Source organism: Centrocercus urophasianus, unplaced genomic scaffold, assembly GCF_019232065.1.
Source record: "Centrocercus urophasianus isolate 14NV4802_14NV808 unplaced genomic scaffold, USGS_Curo_1.0 seq_20, whole genome shotgun sequence".
In the NCBI taxonomy this organism is placed as follows: domain Eukaryota; kingdom Metazoa; phylum Chordata; class Aves; order Galliformes; family Phasianidae; genus Centrocercus; species Centrocercus urophasianus.
In genome coordinates, this window is record NW_024884756.1 from 2,670,690 (window position 1) to 2,684,965 (window position 14,276).

Consider the following 14,276-nt stretch of genomic DNA (forward strand, 5'->3'; position numbering starts at 1 on the left):
GAGGTGCCCCAGGGCCAGTGAACAATGGGAATTAGGTGCTTTTCCTAATTAAATAAATACATGCAGAAGTAAAGCAGGTGGCAGTCTTTGGTGCATCCCCTCCATGAAGCCAGGCTCCGGGTGGGTTGAGGGTCCCCAAACCCCCACCCTGCCGCCCCGCTGGGTGTCCCTGTGGGTCTCCTTTAGGTGCCCAGGGGAGGACTTCACCTCCAAACCAAGCCCAGGGGAGGGAGGCATGGGGGGAAAAAGGGGGGGAATCTTCAGGTGAGATATGGAAGCTGAGGGGAGAAACAGAGCTAGGGGATTACACTCAGCCTATGGAATGAGGATTTCAGTGGGGAGGCTGTTGGAATGGGGCACGTGCCAAGCGTGGGCCAAGAGCAGCCCCAAAGCACCCCTGCAGGCCTGCTGCCCCCCGCAACCTCGTGGAGGGGTTCATCCCTGGCACTAGTGAAAACTGAACGTGCTTTCCACCCTGCCTGCGTGTGCTTCTCTCCCTACCCTCCCTGACATTACCACTTAGGCAGTAGAGATCCGCCACAGTCACCTCCTGCTCCAAGGAACGTGCTGCTCCACATTTCATTCCCAATGCATACAAAGGCTGCATTATCTAAAGACAAGGTGCTCCTGCCACGTGCCATCCACACATCTCATCTCCTCACTTTTCTGGGCCTCCAGTAACACCTGCAGGAGGGAAACGTAGCCAGCAAGGCTGCTGCAACCCGCTGCAGCTGCCCTGTGCACACAGAGGAGGAGGGGACTGAGAGACCTGGCCACTGCACAACACAACAAGCGCTCTGTATGAAACCACACCAACATTTATTCCCGGGTTTATCTACGTATAAAAGCTGCTGTGCAATCCCCCCGAGGTCAGGGTGAGCAGTGGGAGCTGAGGGCACCAGCAGAGGGTCAGCAAAGTGCCCCCACACAGCATGGAGCTGAGTGATTGCTGAGGGTCATGGTAACTGATCCCCCCCGACTGCGTCCCCAGCTGAAGGCAAAGGCAGATTTCTTCAACAAAAAAATCTCCCTTTCATTACTTTTCCACAGAAATATATATATATATATATATAATATATATAGGATGTTACTAATACTACACAATCACTTAAGTTACAGATTAGCCTTATATTCCTTTTAACTACTTCACACACACACAAAAAAAAAAACACCGTGGCCCAAACAGGAGCTGAAAATAGCACTGTAAAAATTCCAAACTTGTGACAAGAAGGGACTTACATTAAACACCATGGGAGTTCCAGTGCTGCAGCACAGGGGGTGTTCAGCAGAGCACTCTGCCTGACTCCAGCAGCTCCTGGACAAAGCTCCTACAGTTCCTGCTCATCAAAAGCAACAGGATTGTGATTTGGTTCACAGGAGACCATTTTATTGCCAACTTGAAGTGTTCCAAACCCACACCACCTGCTTGCTTTTGGCTTTTTCTTTTTTCCCCAAACGAGGCAAAAGGTTTTAAAAAAAAATAACAATAATAATTACAATTCCAATAGTGATTTCTTTTAACTTGTCAAGCATATCTCATCAACAGGATATACAGTACAGTTCAGAAGAGTAAACATTTTAAAAGTAAGCAAACAACTTGGTTTTTTTTTTTTGTTTTTTTTTTTTTTTTTTTTTTTTTTCAACCAACAAACACAATTTTCTTGCTGTATTGATGCTGAACTCTCCTTTTAACATGGACAAGTTATGAAGTTAGGTTTCTTCTTCGGTACAACATGGACACTGGACTGGTACAGTCCGGGCTGGTTTTCTTCTGGTTGGTGTTGTTGAAGTTAAAGACAGCATGGAAGCCGTGGTCCTGCTGGCCATCACCCTTCATCATCTCGCATAGCGCTTCATGTAATCTTCAACTTTATTCCTGAAGTCCTCCTGGGGAGAAGCAGAGGCAGAATTACCACGAAATGAACACCCACAGACACCCCGCACACACCCTACGTGTGCAAAGGAACTAATGGAAGGGATGTAACACCTTGTTTTAAACAAGATCCTGTGTCAGCCAGCTCCAATCCTGCCGGTGGATAGGAAAGCTGTGCATCACAATGGAGTGTTTCTGAAAACACTTACAAACTTACAAGCTTACAAACTACGTGCCTCTGAGCCACTCCCCAGTCTCAGGCTGTCTCCAGGTACCTCGAGTCAGCTGAAATATCACACCACCAAAAATAAGTGACACCTTGAACTTGTGTTCAGCTCTGACAAGTTGCGGGCTGCTTTGCTGCAAACTGGGACGATTACTCATAATGGCAAATGTGCTGGAAATCTCATTTGCAGTCATGGTGGGCACCCTGGGTATCACAGGCTGATCCCTCACAGCAGCAAAACGAGCACCCAGGCTCTCCTTGGGCAATGACAGCATTGGAGCACGTCGGTCACAGCGCTGCACCTGATACACTAAGACTTAGACTCACTGTATTAGTGAGGAATGGAGCTTGATTACAGAATAACCTGAGCTGGAAGGGACCCATAAGGACCATCGGGTCTGACTCCACACATCAGTACAAGAAGGCACCACCACCCATCTTTCAGGACAGTAACCCAAATTAAGACCCTTTCTAACATGTTTTTTTTTCTGGTTTTGCAACCATCTACGACTGCTGACATTCTTGCTTACAGCCCCCATTTGCTGGGAGCTGGATGGATTAACAGAGGGCTCTGTGGTGCCCGCTGCCCTGGGTCACTAAAACAAGCTGGGAAGATGGCCAAGAAATAGCACTGAACATGCAACAGAGCCAGCTGCATCTCCACTGTAACTACAGTACCTACAGGTGGCTCAGGAGCCGGTCCCATGCTTTTAAACGGACAGACAGGGCCTCTGAACTCAACTCACAGGAGCTGGACCTCGGCCAAGGGGTGCTCCAGGACTCCACGCCCTCACTTACAAGTTATCACCAGACAAAGGAGCTGACAGCACTGGTGAGAATGCCTTACGGCTGTCCTTGCTGTACGCGAAGGAGGTTCTCATTACGGAGCTGTAATATTCCATCTTCACATGCCATATGGCTCAACAGTCCCTGATTAACAGTGTGCACTTTCCTACGTGCACATCTGTTGGTGTGCAGCACTGAATAATCAGAAGCAAGGAATTAGTCAGAGCAGTCCGTATTCTGCATGACAAAGAGGAGCACGGGATCCTGCAGGAGTGCTAAGGGACAGCAGGAGTGGGGCTGGGGCGGGCAGTGCATGCAAGCAGCCATCACCACGTTAGGTGAGAGCCCTGCTGCTCTCTGCCCCCTACGAAGGAGGATCCTAAGTCCTGCACCCCATGGTCTGGATGCTGAGAGGGAGAAGAGTGGGAGACTGCTGCTGCCAGGGACCCATCCGCTGGGCTCCTGCCTTGTCCCTGCTGGGACAGCTGCCTGCCCTGTCAGTGGCACTGTTAGGCCACTGTAAGGGGAGAGGGCTGATTGTTGCTGTGACATTTGACTACAGCAGCACAGATGCTACAGTGCACGACGCTCCATCAGAAGCAACCCCGGCCAGCCACTAAGCCTTGAAAGGCCATCAGGGAATGCTGAAAATACTTTTTAAAGCTTTTCAAAAGGGAAATCTAATTTTAATTTGCCTTTCATCAACTTCAGGGCGCAGCGTTTCCATCATGAGCTTCAAGATAGCACACAGATGGAGTAAGAGGCTGCCAGTGCTGCCCATGGGTTTTCCCAGTGGGGTGGGGTGGTGGGGAGAAGCAAGGCTGGGCTTTATGCCTGGGAGCAGCACCTGCAGCCCTGTCTTGCTTGGGGGATGGAAGGTCAGCAGAAGAGAGCAACAGCCCAGGGATGAGCAAGAGCTGGTGGATACCCACGATGTGGCAGTGACCCATGCATGAGCAAAAAGCCATTTTGGAGCAGACCTAAAGCAGTTTTGCCCCGAGCTGCAGGGAGATCAGAGCAGTACGTGAGCACAACGGGTCCATGGGGAAGTATGTACTGCATGAGTAATGCTGGCCAAACCCCTGCTTCATCTGCTGAGAATCACACTGGGGCATCGATCGACCGAAGGGAAACTCAGAATTAGTCAGCAGATGAAGAGTGTGATATATGAGCCACAACATATTTCACAATTATCACTGTGCTGAAAACTAGGTTACAGCACAGACCAAAGTCCAGCACTCACTGAGCTTCTGTTTGAACACAACAAGCTTGGAGCTTTCTGAAAAAGCTGCCGTCTCAGAGTTGTTTTATTTAAGAATATGGACCCACATAATAACACCAAATAGCAATTTAAACCTCCACTATTTCAACACGACATTATTTTAGTCCAAAGTTTATCAGCAGGGTTAAATCCCAAATGGTTTCTGTTAGGACCCTCTTTATGGCTTCACTGAAAGGCATGTTAGTGGAATACTGGGCTCTACCACTCACCAGTAAGCAAGCCACAATCTGCTCATGTTGCTCAGCCCCACTCAGTGCTTTGGGAGGAGGACACAATAATTGGGCAGGTTTGCCTATTAATCCCATAGAACACATTTAGAGCAACTTTTCTTTTCCATCTTGTAGGAAAAAATTAGTCTTCACATCCATCAGCCCCTGCACTCCCACTCTCTTTTAGAAAGGAGCTGAATGAAACACAAAGATCTCCAGGATCAGGCCTTTTTCCAATCCGTATTCCTACCTCGCTGTGATTTTCTTGGCACTGTTTCATTTAGAGCACAGCTTCTACATCATTTTACACATTTTCTGAGCCCTGTAATTTCATTTCAGTTGCACGAAGGAGGACTTGGAGAGAAGGGAGGGTGAAAAACAGCACAGTGTCCTGCCACACTCACACCAGTCTCTGTGCAGTCCCCACAGCATCAGTTTTTGGACATTTTTTTCCCCCAAACTGCTGTGCTCACAGGTCAACTGTCTGAACTGATGTGAGTGAACTGATGGGAGTGGTGGCACTGAGGCACCTGCTGGACTGCTGCTCAGGGAGGAGGCCAATGTGCACCGTGCAAAGTGAAGCACTTTGAGGTGCTCAGTAGACAAAAAGGCCATGGATTAGGAGGTGTGAAAGCTGCTGAGGTGGTCAGGGCCTACAGCTCAGTCCTGCAGAGGAAGATTCGAGCCCAAGCACAGCATCACCACCACCCTCACCTTCCAAAGAAGAGCCCTCACTCGGCTCCTGGGAGTGCTCTGGTCCTCCAGCTGCAGAGCCAAGTGACTCAGGCTTTGCCCTGACTCTGACTGATCTGCTTTGTAATGCTTACGCTTTAGCCAGATTGCTGCAGACAAGAACATCCACCTGGGTCTGTACTGAGTCATTTCCACGTGGCCCTGGGCAAAACTACGCTCCCCACCGGCGAGCACAGAGCTGCTCTGCTCCTGGAAGCCTTGCTGATACAGCTGTTGGAACTGCCTGCAGGAAACAGCCCTGAAAAACAATCACCTCCATCATCCCAATTACACAGATGCTACAAACACACTTCCACCTGTGAGGATGTCACTCATTCCCAAGAGAGGATATGTCTTCAGGATCTGACATCTTAATGGCTAAATGACCACAGAGGAGGAAATCAGAGCTGTGTGGGTCTGGCGAGAGAGCTTTCGCAAGTCATCCCCTCCACAAGTCATGCCCTGCAGGCACAGGGAGGGGGAGCTCAGCACAGACTTCTCCCAAAGCCACACATTTGCCTGCAGAACGTGAAACAGCAGCTTTCCTACCTGCCTTAACACACGTAAATCAAAAGGTTGCAAACATCTGCATTTGTGCCATCCCCTCAGCCAGTCAAACCACCTGCAAAAGCTTCATCAACTTCAGGGAGGCAGAAAGAGGCTCCATCCGTAATCAAAGCGTTACGAAAGGTGGGTAATGGTTCCTATAAATACCATTAGAATTAGAAGAGGAACTTTTTTGCTATTTACATCCGTTAGCACAATTAGCAGTTGTGTTGTTGCTCGTTTGCACACGCTGCTTAATGCACTCTGTGCTCAGCAGGGGAAGAGTTTCAAGGCTGTCATATGGATGCAGCACAAAATGGGGAGGAAATCCAAGGAAAACACACATATGCTGGGGGAAAAACAAAATGCAGATCCTCCGTGGTCGCTGCAATTTCAGCACAACCACCATCAAACAGGGAGGTTGGCTGTGCTAAGGAAGTGAAGGATTTCCTGTAGTAAACAAGGAGATAGCTAAATGCAGTGACTCACAGGGTGCGCTCTTCTGCAAAGATGGGTTTGGACTGGGATGGTTCTGTTGTTCCTACTAAAACAGCTCAGCTGCAATCAAAGCAATGAAAAACAAACAGCAAGAATTAAGCAGCTTCCAAAAAAACCCACTTCAATACCTCAGGAAGACTTTGTGGGTGCATCTAATTAGAGCAATTCTTCAGCGTTTCATAACCCCTCTTAGAAAACGTTGGGACAGAGATACTTGGCTCGGTACCCAGGAATAAATGCAAGCTGCTTTTTCTTTTTTTTTCTTTTTTAACCTGAAGAAGGTTATAAAGCCCTCACTCTTCCATCACACCACAGTTCTGTGCTGTTCTTGAAGATCATGTTCAGAACCAGCTTCTTCCTATTAGCAAGAGAAATCCCAGCACGACCAGGGGCAGCGTGGAGCTATCAGTTTAAACATGGGAATGAGGTTAAGTGGAAAACCTTATACCCAACAATGGACAAAGGCAGATCCCAGTCCAACAGAAGCTGAAACACGAGAATGTAAACAGCACAGCAAGGACGAGGCTGCACTAATCTAAGCAACGCATTGACTCAAATATTCTGCAATGCAAACAACATTAAAATGAGGGCCTGACAATGCCAGCTTGAAGCAAACATAATGAGAGCGAGACGTGGGCATGCCTCCCCTTGTTAGCTGCAACAATACCCTCTCTTGACGAGCACAAGCAGCCTTTCTGTTGCCTGCTCCTCCTTGAGCTAAGAGCCAATTGCATCAATCGAGCTGTTGACAAAGTCCAGCTCCGAACAAGCTGAAGATAAAAACATACTAATTTGTGTCCTACATTCTTAGATGCACAAATCAAAAGGCTGGAGAGTTCCTGGAGGCACGGATCTATTCTGGTCACTCTCTCTGGAAGAGCAGCAGAATAAAATAAACGTACATGGAACCGGTCAAGGGACGGAGGCGGCCGTCCTGGCTCAACAGGTCAGCTGTGTTTGTGGTACGAAGGGCTGTGTTGGAAGGTTTGGCACCTTGTGGAACCTGCAAGTCTGACACAGATTGCAGCTCAAACACACACATCTGCTCCAGCAATTTCAGGGATCACCAGCTGGGATTCTGGGTAAAAGAGAGGCACCAAGACAACAAAATGAAGCGAAAGAAGGGGCAAAGGTAGTAAGAAAGTCAAGCTGTAGCCTACTGATGTCCATACACACTTTTTGGGTGAAGATTAATGGGATCATCCTGTAGGAAGAACCATCTGGAGAGCTGTCCTGAAGTCTCCTGACATATCTCAGCCAGACAGGAAGTATCAGTGAAGACCAAGAGATTCCTGAAGCGTTGTAACGATTAATCATAACGTTTGTCAAAACATTTCTTACAATAAGAAGTTTCAAATAGCAGTATCTTCTTACCGTTTCTGTGGGTATATATAGAACTCCTCAGATGATCTCAAACTCCTCTCTCCCATAGCCCCACGTCCCACAGCAAATTCATGGGCACTTTCTTTTCCACTGGAATTTCTTGGTAAGAAATGAGCGACGCCGCAAAATCAGCTATGATACAGTACAGAATGATTTGGGTTTTTGTTGTATTTTTTTTAACCATGGTACTGTTTCCTTGAGAATTAATAATAATACAAGATGAAGCAGTCGTTTCAAAGCCTTGACTTCAGTTACCACTATAGCAACCTGAATAGCACAACTCTCACACATCAGTGCAAGGCTTGTGGTGCTGACGAAAGGCTTGTTGAGCAAAGATCCCCTAAAAATTACTGCATACCACAGTCTGATTGCTGATGAACTCAAATACGGTCAAACAAGATAGAGGAAAAAAGACAGATGCATGCGAAAATATGCAGATCTTGAGATCAGTATGAAGTAATGGAACTCCCCTTGGTGTCTGAATTGCTGGTGGATACTTACCTCTACCAGAATAAAGCCTCGTTTAGTCAGTGTGCTTATTGGCAACCCACACATTCTTACCCACACAGCTGCAGAATAGCCAGCAAAATCAAGACAGGGCTATAAAACATACATTCAGCAAGCAAAGACAACACGATCTGCCTGCCTACTGACTTGCCAACTATCACAGCTACTCTCCTCGTCCCACCACAATGCAGCTTCCATGATATTCCTCCTCTCTCCAGTTCCCTCATCCTTCTGGTCTCCTCCCCAGCAGTTGGATGGAAGTAAAATGCATCCTCCATGTGCCCTCATGGGCCAAGGGCATCTCACCTGCCGTGGATGCCAGTGTGGGCTCACACCGATGGTGAACACTGACCTCCAGCCTTGAAGACAACATCCCACTGGATGCTTCCCTGCTGAGTGACCTTCCCTAGCTGACTTTACCTTGAGCACAGGGGCTGGACCAGACCATCCAGGGGGTCGTGCCTCCCTCAGCAACTCCATTGCTTTGTGAAACGCCTCCTGAAAACGTCTCAGAACTGTTGCAGAACAGACAGTCCTCATAATGTGATTCAGAATTGTTTACTTGGTTACAGCAGATGTGAGCAAGGGAGAAGAAATACATGTTTGTATCAAGACCTTTACCTTCACGTTAAATTAAAACCACGAGCTTCTCATGTAACCTGCCAGCTGCCTAACAATTTCCCAGCATCTCCTTACTCATTACCATCAGTATTCATCATTTTATATCTCTTCCAATTATTTCGCTGCTGCCGTGGGAATATTAGACTGACAGTCTCCAAAACAATACTCAACTTTTATCAGAGAATTCAAGGGAAAACAGAAATCCTTCAGAAGCGATCGTGGCAGAGGTTGACACATCTACCTGTACTGTGATGCACCAAAGACAGGAATAATTTGTTACAAGTATAATTTTTAATATTGAAAAATGGAGGAGAAATTGTGGGGCTTGTCAAACTCAGTAATTCCTTTACTCTCAGCTCCACAGAAATGCTTTTGTTCTACACCTAATTACTGTTATCTCATATTCCAGTAGGTGCAAGACCAGATTGTTTAGCTTATGGATGACTCCTCCTTCCTCCCCCTACCCAGCTGCAGTTTTACACTCTAGTAGATCTGAATACTTGAAACAACCTGAAGGGCCCTGCAATTCTGCATCTCTCCCCACTTATAATTGACACTAATCATGTAAATGGATTGCTCTAATGATCAAGACAAGAACCCACTTTTCTTCTTTCACCTTTTTTTAGCAGCTATGCGTGCTGCACCGCCCTGCTCAGGAAGCCATCCCTCCTGATGGCAGCCTTTCTTTTTCTTTTTAAGATAACAGCCACTGACTTTAATCACACGCATGACAGAATTTTCCTCCAGCCAAGGAATAACAGCTGGGACTGCCTGAAGAACACAACATTTACACCAGCTAGAGAGACACAAGAGTGAGTTACTGTTAGGAGCTCAGTCTTAAGACATGCACCAATTTCCTTGCCGACCGTTCTCTGTTTATCACATCATGCACTGGACTGTGGGGTAATGCTGCTAAGAGGTTAGAAAGTAAAACACTAGCACGAGTCTCAGCTGTGCAGCACCATGATGCCAAAGTCCAATTTTAGTTCTGAAAAATAGCACCTCATTGGGACTCACAGACCTACCATGCTCAGATTCCTCAGGTGGTTCCAAACTTCATCTTCTCTTACGATGGGATCAGCATTGCTCCCCCAGTTCCTACCTTCTAAAATACATCCAAGTGTGGTTTACTGACTCTTCCTCCTACTAAATGTAACTCCTATTTATTTTTCAAGAGAGATTTCAGCTCCTAGGTTCACATGCTCAATGATATTAAAGAATCAGAAGCAGCTCTTGTTTTCTACAACAAGCAACGTAATACTTTGGAAGTTATAAAGGACTTATTTTTAGTTGGGTGATAGGCTAATACCCCAGCAGAGCAGTGCTTTAGTACTAGAGCAATGCAAGAAAACCAGCTACCTACAGCAGCTGTTAGACTTTCTGATAAGGAAATCCAGTAGGGTCCTTGGTTAATGGGTGCTGGATGGGCAGCTGATGTTAACAAGTAGTGACTTTGATGGTGACAACCAGCCATGTGACTGCAGAGCTACAAGAACAGGGGTCATGAACACACCATACACTCAACACCACGCTGTGGGCTCACACGTGATAGCTGACTTGTAGGCTCTGCTGACTGATCCATCACACAGAAAGCAGTTTGCACGTTACATGCTGAATGTACAATATTGAAATAAAGCTCCTTCTAGGCTCCAGAAGGCAAAAATATCCTGGCTTTACAGATTGTGTTACTGAATATTCACACTGCTGACAACGTATTTGGCATGGCAGGATATGCTTGAGTTTGCAGGTTGTGCCCAAGCCTGCCAACACAGGGCTGGATCCCACAGAGAACAGCCACCCTCTGACAACACCTCACTTGGCAGCTGTAACCCATCCACTGCCCTCCTTTTCCTTTGCTGACACAGTACTGGAGGTTGGTGCTGGCACAGTGCTGACAAGAGATGCCAGGAGAATTTTTGCATTGCTTATCTGCCACTTTCTTATGCCACACACGGCAGATCAGCAAGTGAAATTTCAGGCTATTTCAACAAATATTCCGTGTGCCTGACTGAACTGCACGCAAACTTGGGTTTGTAGCTAAAGATACTGTCACATATTATCCCTTCATAGCATCCAAGTGAGCCGTCTGCTGCCTACCCAGAAGTGCTGGCAGAGGCTCATGCTCAGGATGCAGCAGAGTGTGAGCATGCAATCACCACCTTTCATCAAGGAACATCCAGCACCAGGTACTCTAAGCAACGCCGAGAATGCTGATTGACCCAATTTCTTTATGTGTCCCCATGAAATTTCTCCCTTGCTGCCTCTGCCTGACAGGTGTGCCTGCATCTGGAGCTCTAGTCATTTTGGAACAGGAAGCTACTCATTCGCTCTCAATCAATTACAAAACAAATTGGATGAAGGTTGATATTCAAGCAAGCTGCATGGAGCTGTCAGTCACAAATTTGACGAGCACTCAGCAGGAAACAGGCTGATAAGCTGATGTGCCAGATCTCATAAGTCCTACACAGTTAGCAAAGTACCAGGCTATTCCATCACCCACAGGGAGCTGGATTGGATGATCCTTCCATCTTGGGATATTCAGAGATTCTATCATCACCTTGGAGCTAGATACCTTGTTACATCCTTCCAGTAGCAGCTAAGACACATTTTGTTCTTATCTCTATCTGATGCAAGATTACACCAGAGTGCATTAGCTCCACATGTCACCAAGAGCTTCCCATCCCCTTCCACACTTTGTTCTTACATACAGGAAACAGAGAAGCACGTCAGGTAGGCTGTATTCTGTCTGCATTGCATCTCTGAGTCTTGTAAGAATAATTAATACAATGCCATGAGTCATGCTGAAGCAGGAAGGACAGCTAGCTCACAGCGCTCTCTGAAACTGCTGCTGTACGATCAACACAAGATTAAAAGACTCAACCTGGATTCTGAATGTTCCCAATGCTTTTTAAATTGAAAGAGAAATGGATGGCATCCAGCACTTTGCACATCTAGATGCACAGCATAACTTACTTGTTTTCCAAGCTAGAAGCAATATCAAACATCAATCTGATCCTTCTGCCCTGCTAATAAATTGATAAGAATGCTCTCACAATATTCTGGAGGGAACAAAACCGTGCTTTGTCCACCTACAGCCTCCACTCAGTTGGCGCGATGGATGAAATCTGGGTTCATTATAAAGACTTCTGCAGCTTTTTGTTTGCTATGCCCTTATGCTAGCGGGCAGAATTTGGAGAACAGACTTGAAAAACAGTACAAGAATGTGCCCACTTTTTAACCTCCTGAACAGAATGTATCTAACAGCTGGGTATTTTCACTGTGGGGCAACAGAACAGATGCTGGCACTCAGCTATCTGGAAAGATAGATCCAATGTACTCTGACTTGCTAAAGGAAAGCATGTAAAGCTTGCAGAGGGAGATCACAAAACTACACTGACCTTTTAAATCCCTACTTCTACCCCACAAGTATGAAAAAGCCCACACAGTACACTTACAGAAGCCGTAACTTGTAACGTTGTTCACTCAGAGCCCTCAATTTGCCAAAATTGATGCTGTGATGACTTCCAGGTTGGACATAAGGTCATTGGAATGCATTCTTCTAACTAGGGCATCCAGCCAGATGTTCTCACCACACCTGGGGGCTTTGCTTTGGTCTGTGCATGCAGGAAATATCACTAAATGAAAAAGCAGAGAGCACAACCCAGAACAGAAGAGTCACCAAGAAACACAACTGTCTCGCTAGCAGGAGCCAAGCCACAACCTAAAACATCTCACTTCTAATCAAAAGCATTTCCACCCAACAGAGCTGCCAAGCTTATTGCACAGACACGTAAATGATAATTTAGCAAGAAGGTCTTCAACAAGATCTGGTAGCAGGGACTGAAAAGCCTCCCACACCAAGCAGAAAGAGCAGCCCAAGTGTCTGCTCAGATGTGCCTCATCGTGGTAACTCTTCCCCTTGCTGCTGCAGGGAGGAGCACTGCCAGCTCTGGGAGAGCTCCAGCTCTGAGGAAGGAGTACCTCCTCTGCTCTCTGTGCACTGAAGCCTCAGGGAAGCAGTGCAAAGAGAAACCACTCACACTCTTGTATGTCTTCAGAAACAGCCAAAGCAAGGGTTTTTCCTCAGTGCTGTGCCACCAAGGTGACAACATAAGTCATCAAGGCACGCTCCATCCCATCTCCCCACCACATCCCCCTGCAGCTAGACATGGAGCTGAGAATTGCTCCCTGCCTCACACAAACACCCAGCACAACCATCCCCCATCTGGTTTCTCTTCCAGCACCTGCTCAAACACGCTCCTAACAACAAGGAATGTTTTAAAGAAAGCCCAAAATGAACTTCGAGGCAATGTTTTCAAATAATTTCTCTGTTCTAAGGTGGATTTTCCAGCTGTCTTGAGCCATCACTAAGCCTAAGAAATGAAAATAGTAATTACAGTTCGACTGCTATTAATTGTAAAAATTACAATTCATGATCAGAATTTTACAAATATCATCAGCACTTCTTGCATACAAAATGTCAAATGCTTGGGATACAGGAGAAGATTAACAAAGTGCATGGCTGTGATGGACAAATGCTAGCAAAGGCAGCAAGTCTGGCACAGAGAACAGGGCACAGACAGCACACTGGTGAACTCAATAAGCATTATCTTCTACAAACACACTGGGGAAGGCATTAGAAAAAAAAAAACAGAAGAATTTTCCAATGAAATCTTTTGGAGTGTGCTGCTGGGAACCAAACCGATCTGCTCAGAAACAAGCATTCAGATACAAACAGGATATAGCTCAGGTGATGTATAGCTGGTGAGCTGCTGTTTCACTTCTGGCATATGCATATGGTCTTGAATATTTTGCAAAATAAAGATGTTTCCACTGCTTTCAATTTATTCAAGGAATACCATCAAAGGAAAAGACCTATTTCACATAATTATTAATTATTTGGAAAATAGAATGCTTGTCTAGACCTTCTTCTAATGTTTTTTTTTGTCCTTGCTCCTGGGTTCTGATTCCTATATCACATATTTCTGATGTGAACAACAGAGCAGGAAAGTGGGGACGATGCTGAAAACACCAGGTGAGGCAAAACCTGTCATCCTTCAGTTCCTCCCTTTGTCAGTGCAGCACTTGAGCCTGAAATTATGGTTTTAAACTCCATTTCCAAACTTTGGTGATGCTAGAAGCCATCCAATACTCAACTGCATTCAAATCCCTTGTAATGCTTTTCAAGCACAGATTTCTGTGTCCTCACTGCGTCTCCAGCAGGTTGGGCTTTCCATGCAAATCGCTTCCAAAATGAGAAAAACATCTTTTTCAGGTTACTGTCAGGATGGAAACTGATCTCCAAAAAAATCATCACCATTTTAACAGCAGAAATTGAGCACAAAGAGTCCGCAAGGACAGATGCCTCACTCACAAAATGCCTCTGACATAAAAACGTACATGAGAAAAAGAAAAGCTATGACAGAGACATAGAGAAGTTAAACAATGATTCTATGAATCAGCTAAGTGAATTAACTTGAACCAGAAGACACAAGGAAGGGCTGATGATTTTGTTTTCCAAGCATTCAAGTTTTAATTTTTGTGTTACTGTTTGGCTGCTTAGTCTCCAAAGCAAGCACTGTAGAAGTCAGCACTTACATCATGCTTTTCATT

The 14,276-nt window shown here is 46.1% G+C and overlaps 1 protein-coding gene across 2 annotated transcripts in view; it reads right to left on the reverse strand.

Moving 5' to 3' along the window:
• Nucleotides 1-1,365: 1,365 nt before the first annotated feature.
• Nucleotides 1,366-14,276, reverse strand: part of UBE2F (ubiquitin conjugating enzyme E2 F (putative)) — a 65,081-nt gene continuing 52,170 nt past the window's right edge. For both annotated transcript variants that reach the window (XM_042821961.1, XM_042821960.1), the window contains one exon: nucleotides 1,366-1,887. In XM_042821961.1, coding sequence (XP_042677895.1) covers nucleotides 1,837-1,887 — 51 coding nt within the window. In that variant the 3' untranslated portion in view covers nucleotides 1,366-1,836. The remainder of the gene's footprint in view (nucleotides 1,888-14,276) is intronic.